This window comes from Pipistrellus kuhlii, unplaced genomic scaffold, assembly GCF_014108245.1.
Source record: "Pipistrellus kuhlii isolate mPipKuh1 unplaced genomic scaffold, mPipKuh1.p scaffold_m20_p_7, whole genome shotgun sequence".
Classification (NCBI taxonomy): Eukaryota; Metazoa; Chordata; class Mammalia; order Chiroptera; family Vespertilionidae; genus Pipistrellus; species Pipistrellus kuhlii.
The window spans coordinates 16,649,703-16,673,711 of NW_023425573.1; the positions used below are offsets into that span (position 1 = coordinate 16,649,703).

General features: G+C 50.7%; 1 protein-coding gene across 1 annotated transcript in view; it reads left to right on the forward strand.

Moving 5' to 3' along the window:
• Positions 1-14,035: 14,035 nt before the first annotated feature.
• STAT4 (signal transducer and activator of transcription 4) overlaps positions 14,036-24,009 on the forward strand; it is a 71,416-nt gene continuing 61,442 nt past the window's right edge. Inside the window, exons 1-3 of the mRNA XM_036422017.2 lie at positions 14,036-14,172; positions 16,866-16,994; positions 18,729-18,873. Coding sequence (XP_036277910.1) covers positions 16,867-16,994; positions 18,729-18,873 — 273 coding nt within the window. The 5' untranslated portion in view covers positions 14,036-14,172; position 16,866. The remainder of the gene's footprint in view (positions 14,173-16,865; positions 16,995-18,728; positions 18,874-24,009) is intronic.

A 24,009-nucleotide genomic window follows, 5' to 3' on the forward strand; every position in this document is an offset into this window, starting at 1 on the left:
TCCGCCAGCCTGAGTCCTGAGGTGAGGGTGGTGCAGAGCAGGGAGCAGCAGCCTACAGGCGTTGGATTGGCGGGCTGTGTTTGCCAGCAAAGTTGATTAGCATGTAGCCATGCCCACTTCTCTACGCAGGCCTGTTCTCAAGTTAGAACTGAGACTATGCAGCTGAAGTCTTGTTTATCAAATGGCCCTCTTAGGACAAGTATGCTGGCTCTTGATCTAAAGCACTGCCCCTCCCCACCTACTTGAGGAGGGCATGTCATCTGTTTATGTACAGGCTGCTTAAACTCTTGAGAAACTGGCTATACAAATGAACAATGGTCCGACTCTATATAAAAACAGAACCCTCACACACAGTCCGCAGCAGCCAGGCCAGAAAGCCAACCTATCAGCCACAGTAACCAATCCTAGTAATTTCACCCCTATTTCCAGCAACCAGTCCATGCAACCAAGCAGCACCCCTGTAACAATCAGCCGCAAGTGGTCAGGACTTAATTAATATCAGACAATTTTCATAAGTTTTGTCCCCACTGCCAACTTAGAATCAACCTAAGAAAGCCAAACATGCTCCGTCAGTCAATAACATAGGATGCTCTACTTCTGTTTAGTCTACCTACTGCTTCTCTGAGCCTACAGCTTTTCCATGCCTACAGCTTCTCCCATGTCTACAGCTTCTCCATGCCAACAGCTTCTCCATGCCTTCAGCTTCTCCAGGCCAACAGCCTCAAGGATCTCTAATAGAAACATGTACTTCCGTCCACATCAATATTTCAGACTACAAAAATTGCAATTCATTACCCCTACAGAAAGGAAGACCAGAAGAAATAGAATTAAAATATAATGAGGAAGAAGACATGGAGAGAGGGAGAGAAAGAGAACTTTCCCCACGTATGTCATGGCAGGAACAGGGAAGTCAGAGGCTCCCAGGGGAAATGTCGAAGGACAGGGTAGCATCAGTGTCTTACAGAGGAGGAGAGAATGGCGACTCATTTCCTAAGAACTTTTAAGTGTTTGCTGAGTCTACCCATCCGTGTTGGAGATTATTCTGGCTAAAAGGAGTTAAATTCTTAAGAACAAGGTGGAGAGAGTAAAGGTGAAGGCAGCTATGGCTGGAGAGCATTCCAGATGACAGTCAGTTCATCCTTCAACAGTCTCTCCACGTGATCAAAGCATGTGAGCAAGTTCAAGACAAAGTCGTGTTATCCTGATTTAGAGAACCAGCCTGAGGTAAAGTGAGGAGGGCCAGGTTTCTGGAAAAGGAATGAGGGGGTCTCCAGATTCATGGCGCCCTCTTAGCATGAAAAAGTCCTGCGAAGCCTCCGGAACAGACGCGGGCAGCAGGGGGTGAACGGGAGGGGGAAACATTACTCTGAAGGTGGTCACTGCAGCCTCTGGCAAACACTGAGCGGGGAAGAGCTGTCCTAAACATTAGTCTTTGGTCATCTGCAGCAGGAAATGGTGATAAAACAGTGAGAGATGGATGACAGGGAGGCAGAGAACGCGCACAGGCTCCTGTGCAAGGCTGTCAGCAGGAGTGACTGTGTTGGGGGCTCAGGCCCATGTCCCAGCGATTGCCGGGCACCTGACTCCTCTGCGGATTGGGCCTGCGCTCCCTCACTCTCTCCCGTTGGCTCAGTTACACTCAGAACCCACCGAGGGGCCCTCCTTTCCCGCACAGGGAGGCAGCCCTCATGCTCCGTCTCTCCGAGCGAGGAAGATGCTGCCAAAATGGCCCTGACACCCAGAAACGGACCCACACAGATCTGCCCGGCGGATGTGAGACACGGCTGCGACAGCAACTCAGGGGAAACAGCATAACCTTTTCACAAACGGTGCGGGAGCAGCCAGACACCTGGACACGCACGTCCTGACCTAAAGCCCACACTTCATTCCCAAGTAAACCAAATGCAGCACAGCCCTGCGTGGACAGCAGAAACTGAAAAGCGTTCAGGAAGGAAAAGAAGACAGACTTTGCCATCTAAAATGAGGGAAAGAGCTCTCAGACGCGGCATCCAAAACACAATCCGTGAAAGGAATAAAATCAGCAAATTGGGCCTCAGAACATTTAAAACGTTTGCTCTGTGAGAGGCCATGTGAAGAGGATGAAAAGGCAAGCTATACTCTGGGTGAAAATATTTGCAAATCACATAAATGCCAAAGGATTAGTATCCATAGTTTGTAAAGAACTCTCAAACCTCAAGAGGTAGAACAACAATTTAAGTAGAAAATTGGAAAAAATCATTGAAGGGCATCTCATCGAAGGGGATCCAGATAGAAGCAAGCTCAGGGAGAAATGCTCCCCGTGGCCCAGCCGGCGGGCCTCAGGGGGCTGAGCCAAGCTGTGGAGGTCTACCCGAGTGCACAGTGCATTCTTGTTCCCGGTTTTAGAGATTATTCTGCACCTGTGTTTATGTAGGTGGTCTGAGACCATCCCCCCAACCAATGTTCACTTAGAGACAATGGATTACTATATCCATCCTAGCCTCACCCATCCTCACCTCACACCCATCCCGACCTCACAGTCATCCCAAATTCACACCCATCCTCACTTCACACCCATCCTGACCTCATACCCATCCCAACCTCACACCCATCCTCACCTCACACCCATCCCAACCTCACACCCATCCTCACCTCGCACCCATCCCAACCTCACACCCATCCCATCCTCACACCCATCCCGACCTCACACCCATCCTCACCTCACACCCATCCTCACCTCACACCCATCCCAACCTCACACCCATCCCAACCTCACACCCATCCTCACCTCGCACCCTTCCCAACCTCACACCCATCCTCACCTCACACCCATCCCAACCTCACACCCATCCCAACCTCACACCCATCCCAACCTCACACCCATCCTCACCTCACACCCATCCCAACCTCACACCCATCCTCACCTTATACCTATCCCAACCTCACACCCATCCCATCCTCACACCCATCCCAACCTCATACCCATCCTCACCTCACACCCTTCCCAACCTCACACCCATCCTCACCTTACACCCATCCTCACTTCACACCTATCCTCACTTCACACCCATCCTGACCTCACACCCTGGGGAGCAGGGGGGTGGGGCGTGAAGGGGAGGCTGGAGCCCCTCCCTGGCCAGCCTGGGGGACTGCTGTTTCCAGCACCAGCGGAATCCCTGGGGTTCCTCCCCCTCCTGTCCCATCCTGTCTCTAAAGGGTAAAGGCATCAACGCCTATTTAATAAGAAAAAGGCAGCTGAGTGCTGAAACCCCTCAGAATGCAGGTCTGTGCCCCCTAGGATGAGAGGGACCAAACCTGATTAACATGTTAGTCATGCCCTGGCCAGTGTTGCTCAGTGGATTGAGCGAAGGTCTGTGGACCAAAGGGTCCCAGGTTCGATTATGGTCCAGGCTCCTGCAGGAGAGCACCAATCAATGTATTTCTCTCACACTGATGTTTCTCCCTATCTCTCCCTCTCTCTTCCATTCTAAAAAATCAATGGAAAAATATCCTCAGGTAAGGATATTTTTAAATAAAAATAAAAAAGTTGGTCAAGGTTAAGAAAAAGCTAAACTTCAAGAGAAGGGAGTGATGACTGTCAGCTGCAGCCTCTGCTTCCTGTGCTGTTAGCCTTTTTTTTTTTTTAATGTATTTTATTGATTTTTTATAAAGAGGAAGGGAGAAGGATAGAAACATAGGATGAGAGAAAAACATTGATCAGCTGCCTCCTGCACACTCCCTACTGGGGATGTGTTCGCAACCAAGGTACATGCCCTTGTCCGGAATCGAACCTGGGACCCTTCAGTCCTCAGGCTGACGCTCTGTCCATTGAGCCAAACTGGTTAAGGCAACCGTTAGCATTTGAAGAGGCTACCCCTGGCCTCACTTGAAAGGACAAGGCTGGTGCTTCCCTTTCGGGGAAGACGTCAGATCTGAGTGGCCTCCTCCCTCTCCTCTTTGGCCTGTGAATGACCACCATCACATCACCAGCAGGAGGCCCACGCTCAGCTCTGCCATGATGCTCAGCAGCAGCATCTTCACCCGACTGATGTGTTTGTGTTCCCCAAGTTCACGTGAGGTGTCACCTCCCCAGGAGGCTCCTCCTCCGGAGTAGAGGCCCCTGAGGAGGCCTTGTCGATGCCTTAACATCAACTCCTCACAGGCTTTGAGCAAGCACATTTCCTGCTGCCTATATGACCATGGAGGACCTGTCTCCACTCATAGCCCCTGGATGGCCATGATTTGCTGAGTGTGATCCAACCCCCTTCTTCTCCAAAGCTGAAGCTGGAACACCTGACCCAAAGCCCTTGCTGTGAACTATACATGATGGCTTGTCATAGCCAGTGGCTTTAGCCCATTTGGGCAGCAGTCTCAGCACAAATATACACGCTGGGCTTTCCGTCCTCCAGATTCGGATTCGGTGTCTAGGATGGTGTGTGCTTTTTTATCAGATGATTCTGATAAGCAGCGAGGCTAGATGACTGCCTGAAGGAGTGTAGAAGGAAGAGCTTGTCTAATTAGATCTTTGGAGATCTGAATGAAGAAACGTGGGACAAATCTGATCATGAACAGCGGAATGGAAAGTGACAAGTTCATGGGATTGAATGAGGGGGATTGAAGTCAAAGGCACGTTCCTTTGGAGTTACCAGAGAGCAGAGCGAGTGTGGATGGTGAAGAAGTTGGTCATTAGAGAGAGAACAGAGGTGATGGGCACAGAGAAGCTAGAACCACAAGAGAGCAAGACAAAGACAAAGATAGTGTCATGGAGGAAAACAGAGGTCTACAGAAAGATAGAGCAGTGGCAGAGAAAGAGACTGAGAGAGATAAACAGGGAGGGAGGGAGAGAGAGGCCTCTTTCAGCACTAGTAGCCTCATCCCCCAAATTAGAAACCACTGTGGACTTCTCACTAATCAGCCACATCCAATCTTGTTCATTCCGTTTCAAAAAAAAAAAAAAAGTCTTTGACGTGTGGCTCTCTCCCCTCTAATCCTGCTGTCAGTACCTTGGTCCCAGCCTTCACCAACTCTTGCTGAGACTATGGCCTCAACTCCACTGCTAATCTCTCTCCCTGTAAACTCTCCTAGGCTATCCACCACTCTGCTGCCCATCACACTACCTCCTTTGGGGTTTATGAAACAGCTGGCCTTCCTGATCTGGCACAACCTGGCTGGCCTCATTGCAACACCTACCCGTATCCAGATCTCGGATCTCTCACTCCTTTCCTTTGCAATTACCTCGTCAGCCTCTCTGTTGTTTGGGGCAATCGCCAACTCAGCCTTGGGAACTGAGCTCAACAATCACCTCACGGATGCCCTTCCACTCCTCCAGCTGTGTTAGCTTATTTCAAAGCTCCTACCTTCCCGATAGGCCCTGAGCTCCTGGTGAGAAGGACTCTTTTCTGTTTATCTCGGAATTCCCAGGTGTTGTCACTGACTGAATTGGGGAAATCCTATATAATAAAGCAGGAATATACAAGTAAACTCTGACACTGTCGCACAAGATGACCGCCCCCATGTGGTCAAAGATGGCCGCCACAAGATGGCTGGCAGGGGAGAATACTTGTGGGAGAATAGGCCAGCAGGGGAGGGAGGGCAGTTGTGGGGGACCAGGTCAGCAGGGGAGGGCAGTTGGAGGCCTGTAGGGGAGCAGTTAGAAGTCGATCAGGCTGGCAGGGGAGTGGTTAGGGGGTAATCAGGCTGGCGGGCAGGTTAGTGGTTGGAAGCCAGCAGTCTTGGATTGTGAGAGGGATGTCCCAGATTAGAGAGTATGCAGTCTGGGCTGAGGGACACTCCCCTCAACCCCCACACAAAATCCCCCTCCCCCAGTGCATGAATTTCATGCACCGAGCCATAATAAAGGAGTCATCACTGAGAGCCAGGGCATCACTGTGCGGGCAGGCCAGCCCTGAGTGGTATTCTGCACCCCTAGACCTTATTCCCGCATTTTCAGGGTCTTTCCTTGGTCATCCAAAGATCCTCTAGAGGCTCCAACCAGATGTTTCCCACGGCTCCATGGAAGCCTCAATTGAGGCTTCGGTCTTTGTGGGCACGTGGACTGCCTGGATCCCACAGGAACAATGAACTTCCTGTTTACTTTGAGCTCTAAGAAAATGCAAGAGGGAGAAAAAGGGAGAGGGAGAAAACGGAGACGTGAATCAACTCAGCTCCATGACCTGGACTCCTCAGAGCCTCCACCAAAATTTGAGGAGGACACCTGAGTGCAAGCAACCATTCTGATGCAGAACTGCACGGCAAAGAACCACACTGCCCAGCCTTTCTTGTGCCTGTTTCCTTCTCTTCGGCGGTGATGGCAAATGGAACAGGAGTTAGCTCCCAGGAGAAAGCTCATGGCACGGCTAGGGGCCATTCGCTTGGAAATTGATAGGTCCTCCCTTCCCCCAACTGGTGGACGGAGTATGACATAACCTGCACTTGCGACCTGGACATACCTGAGCACCTAACCAGGCACCTTATATGGACTGTACATTCAACCACCAATCAGCGCCTGCCACATACCCTAAGCCCTTGTCCCTAAGTACTGAGTGACCAACTATGTACCTTATCTGGACCATACATTAAGCCACCAATCAGCGTGTGATGAGTACCCTAAGCCCCATCCGTTCCCATTCCTCCCTTCCAAAGGCATGTTCACCTCTGCATGTGCTGCTGCTCTCCCCTGTGAGGCAGCCCTGCAGGTCCTTCTCCTCCAATGAAGCCTGGAGTCCTGGCTTTCGCCTCTGTCTGATCTTTCAGAAATCGCTAGTGGTAAGCATGCTCCTCGTTGCTTCCTTGGGCTGAGAAAAATACTTTAAAACCTTGAGTTGTATGCTCATCGTTTTCATGCTGGTCATGACTCCCAGTTGAGTCACTTGGGGTTAGGCAGCATGAGTAGGGACGGGCAGGTCTCTGCCAGCTACAAGGAGAGAGGCTAGTCTGGGCCCAGCATTCCGCAAGAGGCAGCTGTTCCTGAAATCCTCATCCTTGCAAGGTAGCACTGACCCCTCCGCCAGGGGGAGGAGACTCCGGAGACACATACTTGCTGTCTGGGCGGACTGTGCAATTCATCTACAAACCTACCTCCCCGTGAACTTGACATTAGTCATCGTGATGAACGAGAACTCGCTGGCACAGAGGCCAGTTTCGCTCCATAAGAACGGAACGCTGTAGCCAAGCTGGGAATGTGCTGACTGACGTCCATTCCGTTCAGGAGAATTCCGCGCAGCCTCTCCCTCTGGGGAGGTTCCGGGAAAAGAAAGGGCCCCCTGTGAGGCCCTGACAATGAGCCCCCTCTAGGCTTGTAGGCTTGGCCTTTGATGCGGCCCAGACTCGGGACTCCTAGCAGCAGCGGATGCCGCTCCTTTTGTCCCGCAAGGGCCTGCTCCCCCCTACAGGCCTCGGGCTTCCTGTGTTTGTCCGCCTCGCGGTGGGAGCAGGATGCCTCGTTAGCGATCAGGCACAGTGGGAGCTGTTTCCTACCGAATGCCGGCTTGAAGTTTGAAGCGCTGCCTCCCATGGGGCTGTGACCAGCTGACGCCACCTCCCCACGTGGCCTAGGACCCCGAGAACCGACCTGGCAGAGATTTCCAGAGCCCAGCGCCCTGTTCTTTTGGTCTTTGTTGCTGCTGTCACTGTTTTTTGTTCTGTTTTGTTTTTAAGAGGCGAGGACAGAAAGCAGCAGTGGGAATGGTGTGTGAAGTGTCCTTTTGGCGTTCTGGGGAAACAGGCACCTTCCACTGGAAAGGACATTTCCTTCAAAATGTGAAGGAACTCCTCGTTGTTTCAACGTGGCTCTCGAAACAGATGTTCGGGGAGCAGCAGAGACCTGTGAGGGTCATCGACTTAAAGGGGTGAGAGGAGGTTGGAGAAGTCATCAAATGTGTCCGGCCAGCGTGGCTCAGTGCTTGAGCGTCGACCTATGGACCAGGAGGTCATGGTTGGACTCCCGGTCAAGGGCACATGCCTGGGATGCAGGCTCCATCCCCAGCATGGGGCATGCAGGAGGCGACCAATCAACGATTCTCTTTCAAAATTGATGTTTCTCTCCCTCCCTCCCCTTTCCTCTCTGAAATCAATAAAAATATATTTTCAAAAAGAAAAAAGAGAAGTCATCAGATGTAATTCCTCACTGTAGTGAGGCCATGATCCTCAGTTTCCCCCCGAAGCGAGGCAGCCTGACGTTGGGTGTTGTAGGTGAGCCTCGTCCCTCAAGTCTCTGCTCTGTGTCTAGAACTCTCCCTCACCAACTCCACCCTCATGTCTCTCAGGATGACTTTGAACCTGTGTGTGTGGAGAAATTGTCATCAAACAGAACTGGGTTAACATCTCAGCTTTGTCACTTCATTCTTGAAGTGTTTGCTATATGCTTGGTCAAAATTTCAAAAAAGAATGGATGTCACACAAGGCCCAAAGTGGAGTGGGTAGCTCAACTCTCACCCCCAGAGAGTAGAAGATCCACTGTGAGAACTTGAATCAGCCATCTATTTGAACTTGAGAAGAAAGAGTACCCGGGAACAGCCCTGGCTGGTGTGGCTCCGTGGATAGACCATTGGCCTGTGGACAGGAGGGTCCCTGGTTCGATTCTGGTCAAGGAAATGTACCTGGGCTCTGGTTGGGGCACCTGCAGGAGGCCATCAATCGATGTGTTTATCTCACGTTGATGTTTCTCTCCCTCTCTCTTCCACTCTCCCTAAAAATCCATGGGTGAGGATTAACAACAACAACAACAACAAAAGTACACCCAGGAACAAGGTAGACTCTCCAGTTCGTATCAAGACCGAAGCCTGGGGTGAGGACCCAAGTGTTTCGGGAGGAGGGGCGGTGGCTATTGAATGAAGTCAACCAGGTGAGTCCATAAGCCCTAAACTAGGGCTCATTCTGAGTCTGAGCACACACAACTCAGCGCACAGGGGGCGGCTGTGCGCGGCCCTTTCACGGGAAACCTGTCCTGTGTGGGCCTCCTCAGGGCTCCTCTCGGGTCTGACCTTGTGTTTGGGCCGCACCCCGTGCCAGAGTCAATTGCCTTCCAGGGACAGCACGGACTCCATCGGTTGTCTCCACGGAAAAGGGCACCCCGCGGGCCAGGCTCCTGTTTGGGGCAGCAAGTGGGGCACGAGGAGCCCATGCACAAAGCTTGGTGCCCTCAGCACAGGGAGGCGCTGTGGCTCCTGCTGAGCGGCCCCTCCCCGCATGGCTGTGTGAGATGGCCCCCTGGGGTGCTGCCCTGGCTGGGCAGACCAGCTGGCTGATGATCTAATCATTTCTTCTCCCTCTGCCAATGGCTCTGAGCAACCCATTGTAGCAGGATGAAGCAACACCCCAAAGCCGCCCTGGGAACGGCGTAGGCCAGTGGTCGGCAGACTCATTAGTCACCCGAGCCAAATATCAACAGGACGAGGATTGACAAAATTTCTTTTGAGAGCCAAGTTTTTGAAACTTGAACTGTATCAGTAGGCACATTGTTATTAATTTCATTAGGGTTCTCCTAAGCTGGCATTAGCTAAAAACCCAAGAGGCCAAAGAGCCGCATGTGGCTCGCGAGCCGAGGTTTGCGGAACACTGGCCCAGGAGGTGCGGGATGCAGACACAGGGTGTCCAGCCTTTCCCAAGGGGTCAGGGAAGCCAGGCCGTGCTCCCCAGTTCACCACAGGCAGCACTGCCGAGTGTGGCCCGAGGACAACTGCTCACAGAACGCTTTGCCTCGGTGCGACCCTGTCAGCATCTCACGCTGCTTCTGACCCACCGGCTGAGTCTGCTGTGGTCAGACAGGACCAGCCCTCCGCCAGAGGCGATCTTCAGGGGAACTCCATCTCAAAGGGAACGTGAGCAGACAGCTCTTTGGGTCATTGCCAGGGATCTCGCCAACATTGGAAATCCAGGCGTGGTTTCTGAGAATGAATGGGACTTTATTCACTAAGCTTTCATGTCATAGCAGTCCTTGATAAAAATGGCTCTTTCCTTATAAGTACTTCGTGGATTTGTCTACTCCTGGTAGCAACAAAATAGTGAAGCAGAGGGCCTTGTCTTATGCCTTGTCGTATGACCAGATGCGGCTCTTTGGCCCCTTGAGTGTGGCTCTTCCACAAAATGCCACGGCCTGGGCGAGTCTATGTTGAAGAAGTGGTGTTAGAAGAAGTTTAAGTTTTAAAAAATTGGCTCTCAAAATAAATTTCAATCTTTGTACTGTTGATATTTGGCTCTGTTGACTAATGAGTTTGCAGACTACTGTCTGGTGAGAAGTGACTTTGGTTACTAGAGAGAGTTCTCTGGATAAACCACCCACCCAGCCAGCCAGCCGGCAGAGTGGCTCTGGGAGAAAGGACTGAGACAATACTTGTTTGGGAGGGACCATGGGGACTCATCTTAAAGGGGCCTGAGCAGTGTAGATGTTCTGCCTCCACTCCACTGATAGGTCTTCGGTGGATCCTCTGAATGAGCAAGCGATCCCTAACCTCTTGGAACTATCAGTGTGTGAACAGTCCTAACTAAATAAAGTGCAAACAAAAACTTTATCTAAATTGGCCCAATTCCTGGCTCAGATCTCTCTTAGGTATGAATCGGACAATGTCACCATTCAGGTTTCCAGGTTAAGCAAAGCCAGGAATAAGGCCTCATAATCCTTAGATTAAATGTTGTTCACCCCCACTCTCCTTTCCCCCATGTTCATCCTGGTCTAAAACATTATCCAATACACTTGCCATGGCCAGTGAGCAAGTTGGTGGGTCTAGTTTATTAAATCCATAAACCCTATGATGTCTCAAGGAGAAGGTCACTATACCAGTGGTCGGCAAACTGCAGCTCGCAAACCACATGCAGCTCTTTGGCCCCTTGAGTATGGCTCTTCCACAAAATACCACGGCCTGGGCGAGTTTATTTTGAAGAAGTGGCATTAGAAGAAGTTTAAGTTTAAAAAATTTGGCTCTCAAAAGAAATTTCAATCGTTGTACTGTTGATATTGGCTCTGTTGACCAATGAGTTTGCAACCACTGCACTATACAATCACAGATGACAAAAGCCTTCAGATCAATGCATGCCTCATTTAAATGTGAAAAGAACTCTTTTTATAGATAACTCAGAAGCCTCCATTTTTTTAGCCTGGCTGTGGGTTGGCTTCTCTGTGAGAATAGTACCCCCTGGTGTTTAGTCAAAGTTCTAGCCTGCACACTGGCTAAGGAAAGGAAAAACTTGACAGCCCCACCAATATTGAAAGATTTATGGAATAGGACGGGCAGATATTATATAGGAATTATCACTGTGTGTGAACAGTCCTAACTAAATAAAGTGCAAACAAAAACTTTATCTAAATTGGCCCAGTTCCTGGCTCAGATCTCTCTTAGGTATGAATCGGACCATGTTGCCATTCAGGTTTCCAGGTTAAGCAAAGCCAGGAATAAGTCCTCGTAATCCTTTGATCTAAATGTTGTTCACCCCCACTCTCCTTTCCCCCATGTTCATCCTGGTCTAAAACATTATCCAATACATTTGCCAGGGAAGCGATGCTTTCAGACACTGGCGAACAGTCTGTGCAAGAGAAGAGTTCTTACAGACGTGCAGCAGTGAGGGCCTCCTAGGATCGCACACTTACCTTCTGGAGAAAGTCCCCAGGCAGCAGCTCAGAAAGGGGGAACCCAGAGCCCTGCCGTCTCCCTGAGAGGAGGCGACGGAGCTGAGCGTCTGAGGAGGCCGAGGAGGCGAGAATTCAAAGGCAGAGCCCCGGCGAGCAGGCCGGAGAGGGCACCCCGAATTCTTCAGCTGCACATAGATGAGTACATGTGTGTGCAGCCGCCCACCCACAGTTGTGGGGAAAACATTAAAAAGAGCAGGTGGAACAATTTCTGGAACTCACACGGGGCGAGGCATGGTTCACATTCCCACCAGCCAGTGCTGTGTTCGCCAGGAATTCATGCACATCACATCACTGCATTTTATATAATTATATATAAACACGTCAATGCGAGACGTTATTATAAGTGCCACAGTGACCGGCGTGCTGGGAATGAGGGGCTCAGAAGAGACATGTCACCAGAAAGAGCCCTCCCAGGGCCCCTGAGGATGGAGCGTTCCATCTGCTACCCCGCCTGAATGCCTGGTCGAGGCCGGGCACTGAGCTGAACACCATGCATTCAGTCAGTTCAGAGAGTGAGAACAACATGGATACCTAAATAGGATAGGGTGGTTATAGGCTATTTAACTGACCAGAAAACAAGACATTTTATTAAGTGTCTACAATTCAAGTAGCCTAGCCTGCTGTCAAACCTCCTTTTAATTTGGGACTCAGCAGAACAGTCACTATGTGTCTATGGTATAACCGGATGCCATAGAACCACATGGTTCCCTGAGTGTTTTGGAGCCCTGTTGGCATCACGATCCTTTGAGGACTTTGACATGTGCGGCTCGTTGTCCATACGCCCCCAGGGACAGCTGGAGGCTCAGGGCCCACGTGTCTTTTCTCACCAGCGATGACCGGCTAGCCTCTCCGTCTGGGAATTCATCCTTATTGTCATAAGCTTACTTCTTCCACAGCTCACTGAGCAAATGACTGCTGTTCTTATGAGAGCAGATGAGATGCTTCCTGGGTGCAAGCATTGCCTCTGGAGTCAGACGGTCCTGAGTTTGAATCCGGGACCTGCCCCTTGACGTCCGGTTACCTCGAACAGGTCTTCCGGCCTCTTGAAGCCACTATCCTTGTCTGACAATCGGAGGCAAGGATGACCCCTAACCCTGTGATGTGGGGTGAGGCTAAGGTCAGACAACACACGTGAAGTTCTCAGCTCCCCGAGTGGCCTGGAACTGACCAAGGGCCACGACAGGAACAAAAGCTGACATGAAAGTTGTAGTGCCTCTGAGCGGGCAGCAGAGGGAGCACTGTCATTGGGAACTGGGTGTGAGGACCCAACAGGATAGAGAGTTTTAAACCCTCAGCAGAGACATCGTTCGTGGCAATGGAGTTTGAGGACCGACCGGCACACAGATGAGCTGCCAACCCCCACCCCAGTCAGCCTCGGTAGGCACTCGGGTGCCAGCTTGTGCCACCATGAAACCCAGTGTACCTGTCTGTAGGCACCTGTTTTGTCTGTCCAGCCCCCAACTCCACCTCTCCAGCTTCCTCTGGACCCAGAAGAGGGGAGGCTTGGACAGGAGAGGTAAGGCTCCCTCCTCTTCCAGGGACAGATCTGTGTGAGTCCAGACGTTCTTCAAATACTGCCACCGAGGCCGTGGTTTGCAACCGATCAAAGGCAGAAGCAGATGGAAGAATCCAGACGTCTGTTCTCAAGGAAGGGCCAGGCACGGGCAGACTGCAGGCTGCTGCCCTCTCTCGGGGGACCAGACCCACTGAGTCCCAGCACAGTGGGGTCTGAGTTTGGTGGGTATTGTTGTTGTTGAATATATTTTTTATTGATTTTGGAGAGGAAGGGAGAGGGAGAGAAACATCAATGATGAGGGAGAATCACGGTCAGTTGCCTCCTGCACGCCCCACTGGAGATGGAGCCCTTAACGTCAGCCTGTGCCCTGACCGGGAATGGAACTGTGACCTCCTGGTTCATGAGTCCAGGCTCTCCCCACTGAGCCACACTGGCGGGGCTGCTTGGTGTTGGTGTTTTGCTCCTGCCTCCCTACCCTCTACTGGCTGGCTGCCCTGGAGGAGCTGATCTGAAGGAAGAAAGCAAGAAGTCAGGAACTAGACTCCAGGTGAGTAAGCTGCAGGGGGTCCGGCTGCCTGGGGAGACCTTGGAGGACAAGGGGTAGCTCCCCAGCACCCCACCCCACCCCCCATCACCCCACTCCACCCCTCCCCCCATCACCCCACCTCACCCCTCACCCCATCACCCCACCCCATCCTTCCCCCCATCACCTCACCTCCCCTCCTCCCCACCTCCCCTCCTCCCCACCTCCCCTCCTCCCCACCTCCCCTCCTCCCCACCTCCCCTCCTCCCCACCTCCCCACCGTGGGCTCCTGTAGCCACAGGTGAGGGTGGCGATGCGAGGAGGGGGCGCCTGCCTGGGGCTCTGGCGTTTCTGGGAGAGAGTGGGTGGGAGGACCAGTAAAGTCCCCAGGCTGGCGCTGACGCACAGGAAAGCCTCAGGGGGAGGAGAGATGCAAATCCCCTGCGGTGTCAGCCTGCGTCCCAGGAGGTGAGCGAGCGGGAGCCTGAGCACGGCCCTGAGCACCGCGGGACAGACGGGCGAGGGAGCCAGGTAAGCGGGCAGGTGCCCTCTCTCCCTCCCGCCGCTGCCGGAGGAGACAGGCTGGGAAGTCCTTGTGCCTGGCGCCGTGACAGCCCCACACGTGAACTGTCTGCGAGCGGGTGGGCGGGCGGGGCTGCACACAGAAACCGGGCTCCGGGGCAGAGATGCGCCGGGCGCAGGGACGCATGTGGCTGCCGTGGATGGCGCCCCGCCAGTGGGGAAGGGGAGCCTCCCGCTTCCCTTTCTGACCAGCTCCTGGGAGTTGCGATGTCCGGCCTTAGATCGAGTCCTGGGGCTCAGGGAGAGGCCCGCAGCGAGGGGAGCGGGGATGCTGTCATGGCGAGCCTGGATCATCTGCTGAGCGAGCTCTGGGCCCACCAGGCACAGGCCGTGCCCCTGCCCCTCGAGGAGCAAAATGCCCCTTTCCCCGGGTGCCCCAGGGCCAGGCGCCCAGAGGGCAGGAAGGAGACGGTGCACACTTGTCTGGGGACAGGGAGTGAGCCCCGAGAGAAGGATGACGGGGGGGGGGGGGGGGGGGGGGGGGGAGGGGGGGTAATGTGAGAGAGGGACAGCCAGGGGGCCGAGGGGTCTGTGGGCGCTTGTGGACTCTGCCGGGGAGAAGCAGGACCAAGGGGTGTCCGCCTGGTCCTTCCCTCTCTCTGCCGGGCCCAGCTCTCTGGAAGGGGGCCAGGCGGCTAGGGGGCGCTAACCTTCAGCTAAGTCTTGGTGAGCAAACAGCGTGCCCCCCGGCACAGCAGATCCCACAGTTGTCATGCTGTTCTGCGCTCAGGTCTCTCTTGTCACCGACTGACGTGACGGGAGCCGGCAGGGCACCGTCCCCAGCAGTGGGGAGCAGGGGCCAGGTTCCCGTGGGACACCCACACACCAGCATCTGGAAGGAGATGAGGCGGAGAAGCAGGTCTGGGCCAGGAGACTTCGGTCCATCCGTGACGCTGTGCCCGGGGGCAGGACTCGTCTCTGTGCAAGCGAAACAGCATTTTCCGCGGGGGTTGCTTTCTTCCGGCAAAACATTGCCGTCATTCCCCCTGGACATCCTCCTTGACGTCAGGAAAATGGTGCCCCCCAAGGTGCCTATGAAACTTATCATCACGCTTGTCCTGTGAGCACCACGCAACTCTCACTCACCTGCAAGATAGACGGAAATGCTGTGGTTATTAATTACAGGAAACTTTCCCCCTTTGATCTGGAAATGCTGACGAAACAGTGAAAAATTGGACTTTTGAGCCGGTAAAGAGCGGTCACTACAGGGAGGCGCCGTGGCCTTCCCCGGTGAGGACCGTGTGGCTAAAGCATCCGGTGGCCAGAGCGGGGTTCTGTGGGGAAATACACCTGCTTCTGTTTGAGGGCAGGTTGCCAGTGACATACCAAGTGTGGTTTCGTCCTCAAGTAACGTGTTACAAGCACGTCAGAGACTAATGAAAAGTCTACTTTTAAAGCTCTGCCGGCCACCTCGATCCTTGCAGCCACAGAGAGAAACAGCACGCTGCATGGCTCAGAGATAGTTTGACCTGAAAGAATCAGAACCCACAAACATGCAAGCATCAGCTCTTCAGAAAGCTAAGATGCAGGAGTAAGGCTGACGCTAGAAGCCAGGCAAATCTGAGACGAAGACAAAGGGATTGGGCCTTTCTATAGAAAATAAACTTGGCCCTGACTGGTGTGGCTCAATGGATAGAGCGTCGGCCTGCGGACTGAAAGGTCCCAGGTTCTATTCCAGTCAAGAGCATGTACCTTAGTTGCCGGCACATCCCCAGTAGGAGGTGTGCAGGAGGCAGCTGATCGATGTTTCCTCTGTCATCAATGTTTCTAATTCTCTATCCCTCTCCCTTCCTTTCTATAAAAAAAAATCAATAAAATAAATTAAAAAAAAGAAAGAAAGAAAGAAACTAAACTTGTCCTGGGTATTCCTTGCCTCTAGAGACTTAGGAGGGTCTCAAGTGGTATAGCTGCGAATGGTGTTTGCCTTGCAATTGGCTCAGAGTCTAGTAGGGTGTGCGGAGCAAGGGATGGGAAGGGAGCTTGTTGAGAACACAAATTGGTGTAGAGAGATGGGGCGAGGTGGGGAGAGGGCTGTTGAGGGGGGAGCAAAAGCCCCTGGAGAAGGCTGGGCAGAAGTTCCTGAAGGGCAAGAAGAAGGTGATCTGGGCCAGAAGGAGAGTCCTGTGTCCTTCATGAGGGATGACCGACTCGCACAAAGGTTTCGATTGGCTTTATTCTTTGAATTGAAAGCATTTTCTCTTTTCATTGAGAGACCCCGGACCGTTTTTTAAAAAGCCACTTTTGCTGAAACCGGTTTGGCTCAGTGGATAGAGCGTCGGTCTGCCGACCAGAGGGTCCTGGGTTCGATTCCGGTCAAGGGCATGTACCTTGCTTGCGGGCACATCCCCAGTAGGGGGTATGCAGGAGGCGGCTGGTCGATGATTCTCTCTCATCGATGTTTCTAACTCTCTATCCCTCTCCCTTCCTCTCTGTGAAAAATCAATAAAATATATTTTAAAAAAAACAAAACAAACAATCAAACAAAAAAAAACATGCACTCAAAGTTAAAAAAAAAAAAAAAAGTCACTTTTCTTCAGCGACTTACCTAAGGGACAGCAGTGTCTTTGTTTGAAATCTGAGGGAAAGAAGGAGATGTGCCACAGTGCTTACTTTTAAACTCTTCTTTCCCCCTTGTCTTGTAGCATGGCTCAGTGGAACCAAGTCCAGCAGCTAGAAATCAAGTTCTTGGAACAAGTGGATCAGTTCTATGATGACAACTTTCCGATGGAAATCCGACACCTGCTGGCCCAGTGGATCGAAAACCAGGACTGGTAGGGTCAGGCGTTGCTGTGTGTCTCTTCCAGGCCCCTGCACACATGCTTCATGCTCTCTCCAGACAGAACTATTCCGGGGTTCCGGGTTTCGATCAATAGGTGCTTTTTTTTCAGATAATAGAGTCTTGCCAGGTTTTGGGAAACTTTTTCAAAGGAGAATACTAGTTCTTTCTGGTTTCTAGTGCTTTGCTTTTCTGTAAGCCAAAAACACAACAACTTTCTAAATGTTAAAAAGCCAAAAGACTGTTTTGGCTCTGGCTAGAGCATCGGCCTGCAGGCTGAGGGGTCCCAGGTTCGATTCCGGTCAAGGGCATGTACCTTGGTTGCAGGCACATCCCCAGTAGGAGGTGTGCAGGAGGCAGCTGATCAGTGTTTCTCTCTCATCAATGTTTCTAACTCTCTATCCTTCTCCCTTCCTCTCTGTAAAACATCATTAATATATAGTATATTTTTTAAAAGCCATGAAGTAAATCAGTTAATATCCATTCTCTATCACAGACTCAATGTAAATAAATATTTTTCTTAGTGTATCTTACAAACATTCTTTAAAATTCTGTTCACATTGCACAGCTTAAACATTTTTTGGCTTTGAACAGTTGTCTAGTTTTTTTATTGTGGTAAAATGTGTGTAACACAACATCTACCACTTGAACGTCTAGGGGTGCAGCTTAGTGGCACTGAGTGTACCCACAATGCCGTGCAGCCGCCGCCACCGTCCACCTGCAGAACTTTCTCATCTGCACAAACTGGAACTTTCTACCCTTTAAACACCAACTCCTCATTCTCTCCATTCAGCCCCCTGCAACCACACCATTCCCCTTTCTGTCTCTGAATTTGACTGTTCAGGTCCCTCATGGAAGTGTTTTTCCTTTTGTGACTGACTGGTTTCCCTTAGTATGATTCATTCATGTGGCATATATCAATGCTCCTCCTTTCTAAGGCTGAATAATATTAATAAAATGTGTGTATACATATTATAAAAGCCAAACGGCTGGAATGGCTGGTCACTATGACAGGCACTGTGCCCAGCCAACTGGCCCCATTGGGGGCCAAGCTGGCTGGCCAACCTCCCATGGCCCCTTCCCCTGGCTGGCCCGGCCCCAGATGGGACCTGGCTGGCTGGAGTCCCCCTCCCCACCCCTGCACGAATTCATGCACCCAGCCCCTAGTATGTATATAAAATCTATCTGTACAGACATTTGCATTATCTCCACTTTAAGACCCTTGTTACTAAAGCTACTCCGAGCACTGGCGTACACATAACTATTCCTTGCGTGCAATTCCCCTGGGTGTCTTCCCAGAGAGGAATTGCTGTAGGTGACTCTGTTTCTATCGGAGGCCTCTCCCACCCTGTTTTTTTCTGGCAGTGGCACTATTTTATATCCCCTTCTCCCCTCGCCCAACATCCCAGCAACGCACCAGGGACCAGCTCTTCCCCAGCTAATGCTTTTTTTGTGATTTGCATAACTGCATCCCAATCTCTGTGAAGTGGTATCTCCTGGTGTTTTGATTTGCATTTCCCTACTGATGCATGATGTTGAGTGACTTTCCATGTGTACCATTTAATTTTCAAAAATCTCTAAGTGCTTATCACTGTGGAATAGGTTTGTCACTTTAAAATCCATGTGATGGGAAGACAGACATCTTACTTAGTTGTTTTCTGCTGTGTAATAACATTTATTTTATTTTATTTTATTTTATTTTATTTTATTTTATTTTATTTTATTTTAGGGAGGCAGCTTCTAACAACGAAAGTATGGCCACCATTCTTCTTCAAAACCTGTTAATACAACTGGATGACCAGTTAGGTCGAGTTTCCAAAGAGAAGAACCTGCTCTTGATTCACAACCTGAAAAGAATTCGGAAAGTCCTGCAGGTGAGGACGCATTCCACTTTTCCCAAATGCTCAGCTTCGTAAGTCTTAGATTCAGTTTCCAGAAATCAAATATGTACCCCTATGTTATTCTGAAACCATATCTAAGGAGGTAAATTCCTGAATTCTCTTGCCATTTTGAATTTCGTGCTCGATTGTTTGCTCGTTTCCCGTGAAATTTTGAAAGAGATGCACCGTCCGTGAGGAGGGCGTGTGTGATGTCCATGGGACTGTCTGGTGGCTGTGGTCAATCCTGATGATGCTGGAGCAGGCGGGGAAGAGATGGGGCGACCCCCCAGCCCGTTCCCCCCGCCCCCGTCGCCCCTGGCCTCCCTTGCCTTTGTCTCTTACATAGTTTCGTGTTAGTGTTGTTCTCATTTGTAGATGCAGGCCTCATGTTGTGTTTTCCAGGTTTGGTTCAGATTTCACCTCCTTCGCAAGCATTCCTTGTTGCACTCCAGCCCCTATGCCACAGGGCCTTGGCATCGTGTGTGTGTGTGTGTGTGTGTGTGTGTGTGTGTGTGTGTGTTTGTTCTCCCTCTCACCGTGAGGTCCCTGAATTCCCTGCTCTCATACTAGACGGCCCATGTGGTGGATGTGTAACACTCATTGGCTAAAGGGCGAGTGGGTGAATGAGTGGATGGGGCTTTGATAGCGAAGGGCAGGCTGCCTGAGCTGGCCTGGGGGGTGAGCAGGGCAGGCTCGGAGCCTGGGCTGCCATTGTGTTTACCAGGCGCCGGCAGAGCATGTTGGACACACACAAGCTCCTGTGCCTGGTCTCAGGGAGTGTTCTTAGAGGCCCATGCCTCCACCAGAATACTCTTAGAGATGTTAGTTATGCTCTAAAGCAGTCTTTCCCAAAGTGTGGTATGCGTACCCCCAGGGGTACAGGAAGAGTTTGGTGGGGGTACGCGTTGCACTGGAGTTTGGTGGGGATATGCACTGCACCGTGCTTAGCTGCGCCTAATTCTACGTTCTCGTGAGTACGAGGGGTACTCAGCGTTACGAAAATTATAGAAGGGGTACACATGTGTCAAAAGTTTGGGAAACACTGCGAGTCTAAAGGAAACGTGCTGGAAGCTCTAACATTGCTGAGAAGGACGTGTGTATTGTCTTTTCTGATTGCTGTTTGGGCTGCACTGAGCCAACTTGGCTGTACAGTCCCCTGCGAGTTGACAGGAGCCTTTGCCTGGGCTGGGAAAGAGCTTGTGGGCCATGGGGAGCGAAGGCAGACCCTCTCTCATGGAGAGGAGACCCGGAGCTGCTGTCCCACCAGCTCAGGGCTCTCCTCGGCCCACTGACCCGGCGGGCACGCCGCTGCCTCTGTGTATGGCCCGTGACTAAGCATAGTGTTCACATCTTTAAGTGACTGAACACATAAAAATAAGCAAACAAAAAAAATGCACTTATGACGTGAAAGTGACGTGAAATGAACAGTTCTGCGTTTTAATGGAACGCCACCACTCTTCTTTACTAACGCCTTGGCTGGGGCTGCCTCGCCCTGCGACCACTGTGGTGAGCAGCCCTGTGACTGGAGGGCCCAACGCCTAAAATAAACGCGCGCGTGTGTGTGTGTGTGTGTGTGTGTGTGTGTGTGTGTGATTGTGTGTGTGGTTGTTATTGATTGTGATTGTGTATGAGTGTGTGATTGTGATTTATTGTGATTATGTGCATGTGTGTGTGTATGATTATGATTGATTGTGATTGTGTGCGTGCGTGTGTGTGTGTGTGTGTGTGTGTGGAACTGATCTTGCTCTTCATGGGAAAATGTGCTGACTTCTGGTCTAGAAGTGAAGACCCTGCACTTTGCTGAGGGGCAAAGATGGGTGAAATGGCAGTGCATGGCCTTTGAGGATTCTGGCTCTCAAAATACGACCTTGAACAAATCACGTAATCTTTCTGAATTCCCATGTCTATCATATAAATGGAATTAATTGTTACTTACCTTTTGAAATTGAAAGGAAGACTGGGGCTTTGATTCTGGAAAAATATTTGTTTCCAATAAATGTTTCTTGCTGATAGGGGTCTTCTTAGCATATCAGGGGGATGTGGATAGCGCATCTTCTTTTCTGGGTGGGCCACAGATTACCAGGAAGTTCCAGACCCTGCAGTAACTCCCAGTCCCATCCCAGCTCCCCCTAGTCCCATCCCATCTCCTCTCAATCAGATCCCAGCTCCTTCCAGTCCCATCTCAGCTCCTCCCAGTCACATTTCAGCTCAAGCACAAACTCTTCTGCTTCCGTCACTGGTCCTTTTGCATTTTGCCTCTGTAGACCTTTCCCAACATCCCTGCCCCAGAGAAATGATCTTGTTCCCAAACACCCCTCTCTCACTCTTGAATGACTCTGAGCTTTTGTTCATGATGGTCCCACGGCCAGGGGTGTGATGCCATCCCTTCTGCCTCCCCTTCCAGTCCCTTCCATCCCTAGAGAAGCCATGGAGGTCCCAGAGCAGCAGGAAGCCACCACCTGCCTGGCAGCCCTATTCTCAGCCTTCACAGCGGGCTGCGAGGTAACAGCATCTCCTCTGACTGGATGTGTCTAAGCAGGTCATGAGCCCTTTGAGGGTAAGAGCGTGACCTCCTTCTGTGGCTCTCCTCCCTCTCGTACCCAGTGTGGTTGCGCTACAACCCGGAGCCCGAAACGTCCTTTGGTTTGATAAGATCTTTTGAATGGACAGAAACACTTGCTGTTTCTTTCTGGGGCTTCTGCTTATTTTGTTTTAGAAGCTCTCGTTCCTGGGCGTTTATATGAATCCAGAACACGGACGAAATAGTAGTAAGAACATCGTCAGCTAGGTCTTCCACCTAAACACACCCACACTTTGCACTTCTTTTTCAGATGGCAGATTCCCAAGGGGTTCTGTTTGTTCTTTGGTTTTGGTTTTGGATAAAACACAGTACACCCCAAAAGGAGGGGGCGGAAATCAAAAGGTCATTGCCACTGTGCTTATCTGGTCTAACCATTTCCATCCTCTGGGATTTTAAATACAATCTATTTTTAACTATTATAGCGAGAAAGAGAGAGAGAGAGAGAGAGAGAGAGAGAGAGAGAGAGAGAGAGAGAGAGAGAGAGAGAGAGAGAGAGAGAGAGAGAGAGAGAGAGAGAGAGAGAGAGAGAGAGAACAAACAATATGGTACCAGGAGAACTGAGCAGGTATAAGGTAGATTTGTTTTCATTTTTTTTTTATAGGAACTGAAGTCTTCAATTTCAATATTTAAGTTTACTATTTGATATCACACCTACTTTCTATAAGACTTCAGACTGGCTTCTTTTAAAATCCAAATTAAACCAAACCTGATCCAAGGGTCACGGCTAGCCCTGGGATGGAAGCTGGGAGTGCTGATGTCCAGCTGACTCAGTTTCTTCCAGGGAGGCCGCCTCCAGTCAAGGTCAGGAGCAAGGACTTCTTGTTGAATCCTGGCTCTGTGACTTCCGCTCTGTGTCCCAGGCCAACACATTGGCCCTCTCTGGCCTGAAGCATGTGGTAAAGGCTGGGTGAGGATTTGCTAAAAATAAATACCTGTCCCAGGTGTTTCAAAAGTGCTCTGTCCTGTTCTTGGACCTTAACCACACACACACACACACACACACACACACACACACACGACTTCATTTTTAGAGCAGTTTTAGTTTTATAGAAAAACTGAGCAGAAAGTTCTGTGCTCCCACTCCACCCTGTCCTCAGATCCCTGGCTCTCCTGTCTGTCGTGTTGTATTAGTGTGCTACATGTTACAGCTATGAACCTACTGTGATGCATTACAGAATGTCCAGTTTCTCTGCCTGTGGTTTCAGTTCCCTGCAGCCAACCGAAAAGATTACACAGAAATTTCCAGAAACAATTCCCAAGTTTTAAATGGTGAAACCTCACAGGCCCTCCTCCACCTGCTGCAGATGTAAGCCCTCCCGATGCCCAGTCTCTGTGCCCGCCCTCCACATTCGTCTCTTAAACTGGCTAGGTCACAGACCCAGTTCTGCTGTCGGGGGGTCGCGGTGCTGGGTCCTGGTAGACATGATTTGCTTGGCTGTGGCCCACGCCCAGGAGTAGGGATGATGGCAACCTGCATATGCCAAAGAGAAGCCGTCAGGTGCTTCCTGTGGTGAACGTGAGTCCAGCAATCGGTTACACTGTGTGGCCGAGATAGTACCTTCACAAAACTTTCATCACAGTATATTGTTACCGTGGTTCTGTTTTATGATCAGTTATTGCTGTTCATCTCTTACTGTGCCTAACGTGTAAGTTAAACTTTATCACAGGGATGGATGTAAAGAAAAAAAAAAAAAAAACATGGTATAAACGTTGCTGGTTTGACTTAGGATATTCATTCAGTAGAAATTGTACTTCAAAGTTTGAACTTTGATCTTTTCCTGGGTATTGCTTATCACTACAAACGTCCCTGTGGTGCTGGTCCTGAGCCACAGCTCCCAGGCAGCCACGCGATTGGGGAAAACCACCGGTAGTCTGTCGTGTACTCATCGTGTTAGATGGTGTTTCCCAACTGCAGGCCAGTGTCAGGGTTCTGAGCACATTTAAGAGAGGCTAGACCAGTGGTCAGCAAACTGCGGTTCGCGAGCCACATGTGGCTCTTTGGCCCCTTGAGTTTTTAGCCATGGCCAGCTTAGGAGTACCCTAATGAAGTTAATAACAATGTATCTACCTATATAGTTTATGTTTTAAAAATTTGGCTCTCAAAAAACATTTCAATTGTTGTACTGTTGATATTTGGCTCTGTTGACTAATGGGTTTGCCGACCACTGGGCTAGACTAAGTTTTGATTTTCAAGAGGTTAGGTGCAGTAAAGGCATTTGGATTTCCGATATTTTCCATCTTACAGTTGTATATGCAGTGTTCAGTCCTACCTGTGATTTCAGGGATCCCCAGGGGTCTTGGAACACACCCATTACGGACAAGTGGGGAATACTTATTGTAATTTGTTTATCCATTTTTGACAATTGTGGATAAAACTGACATTAACGTTTATGTGCAGGTTTTTGTGTGGGCATGAGTTTATAACCCATTTGCAAGTTATCAAACCTCACATAATATATATTTTTATTTATTTCAGAAAGGAAGGGAGAGGCAGAGAGATATAGAAACATCAATGATGAGAGAGAATCATTGATCAGCTGCCTCATGAA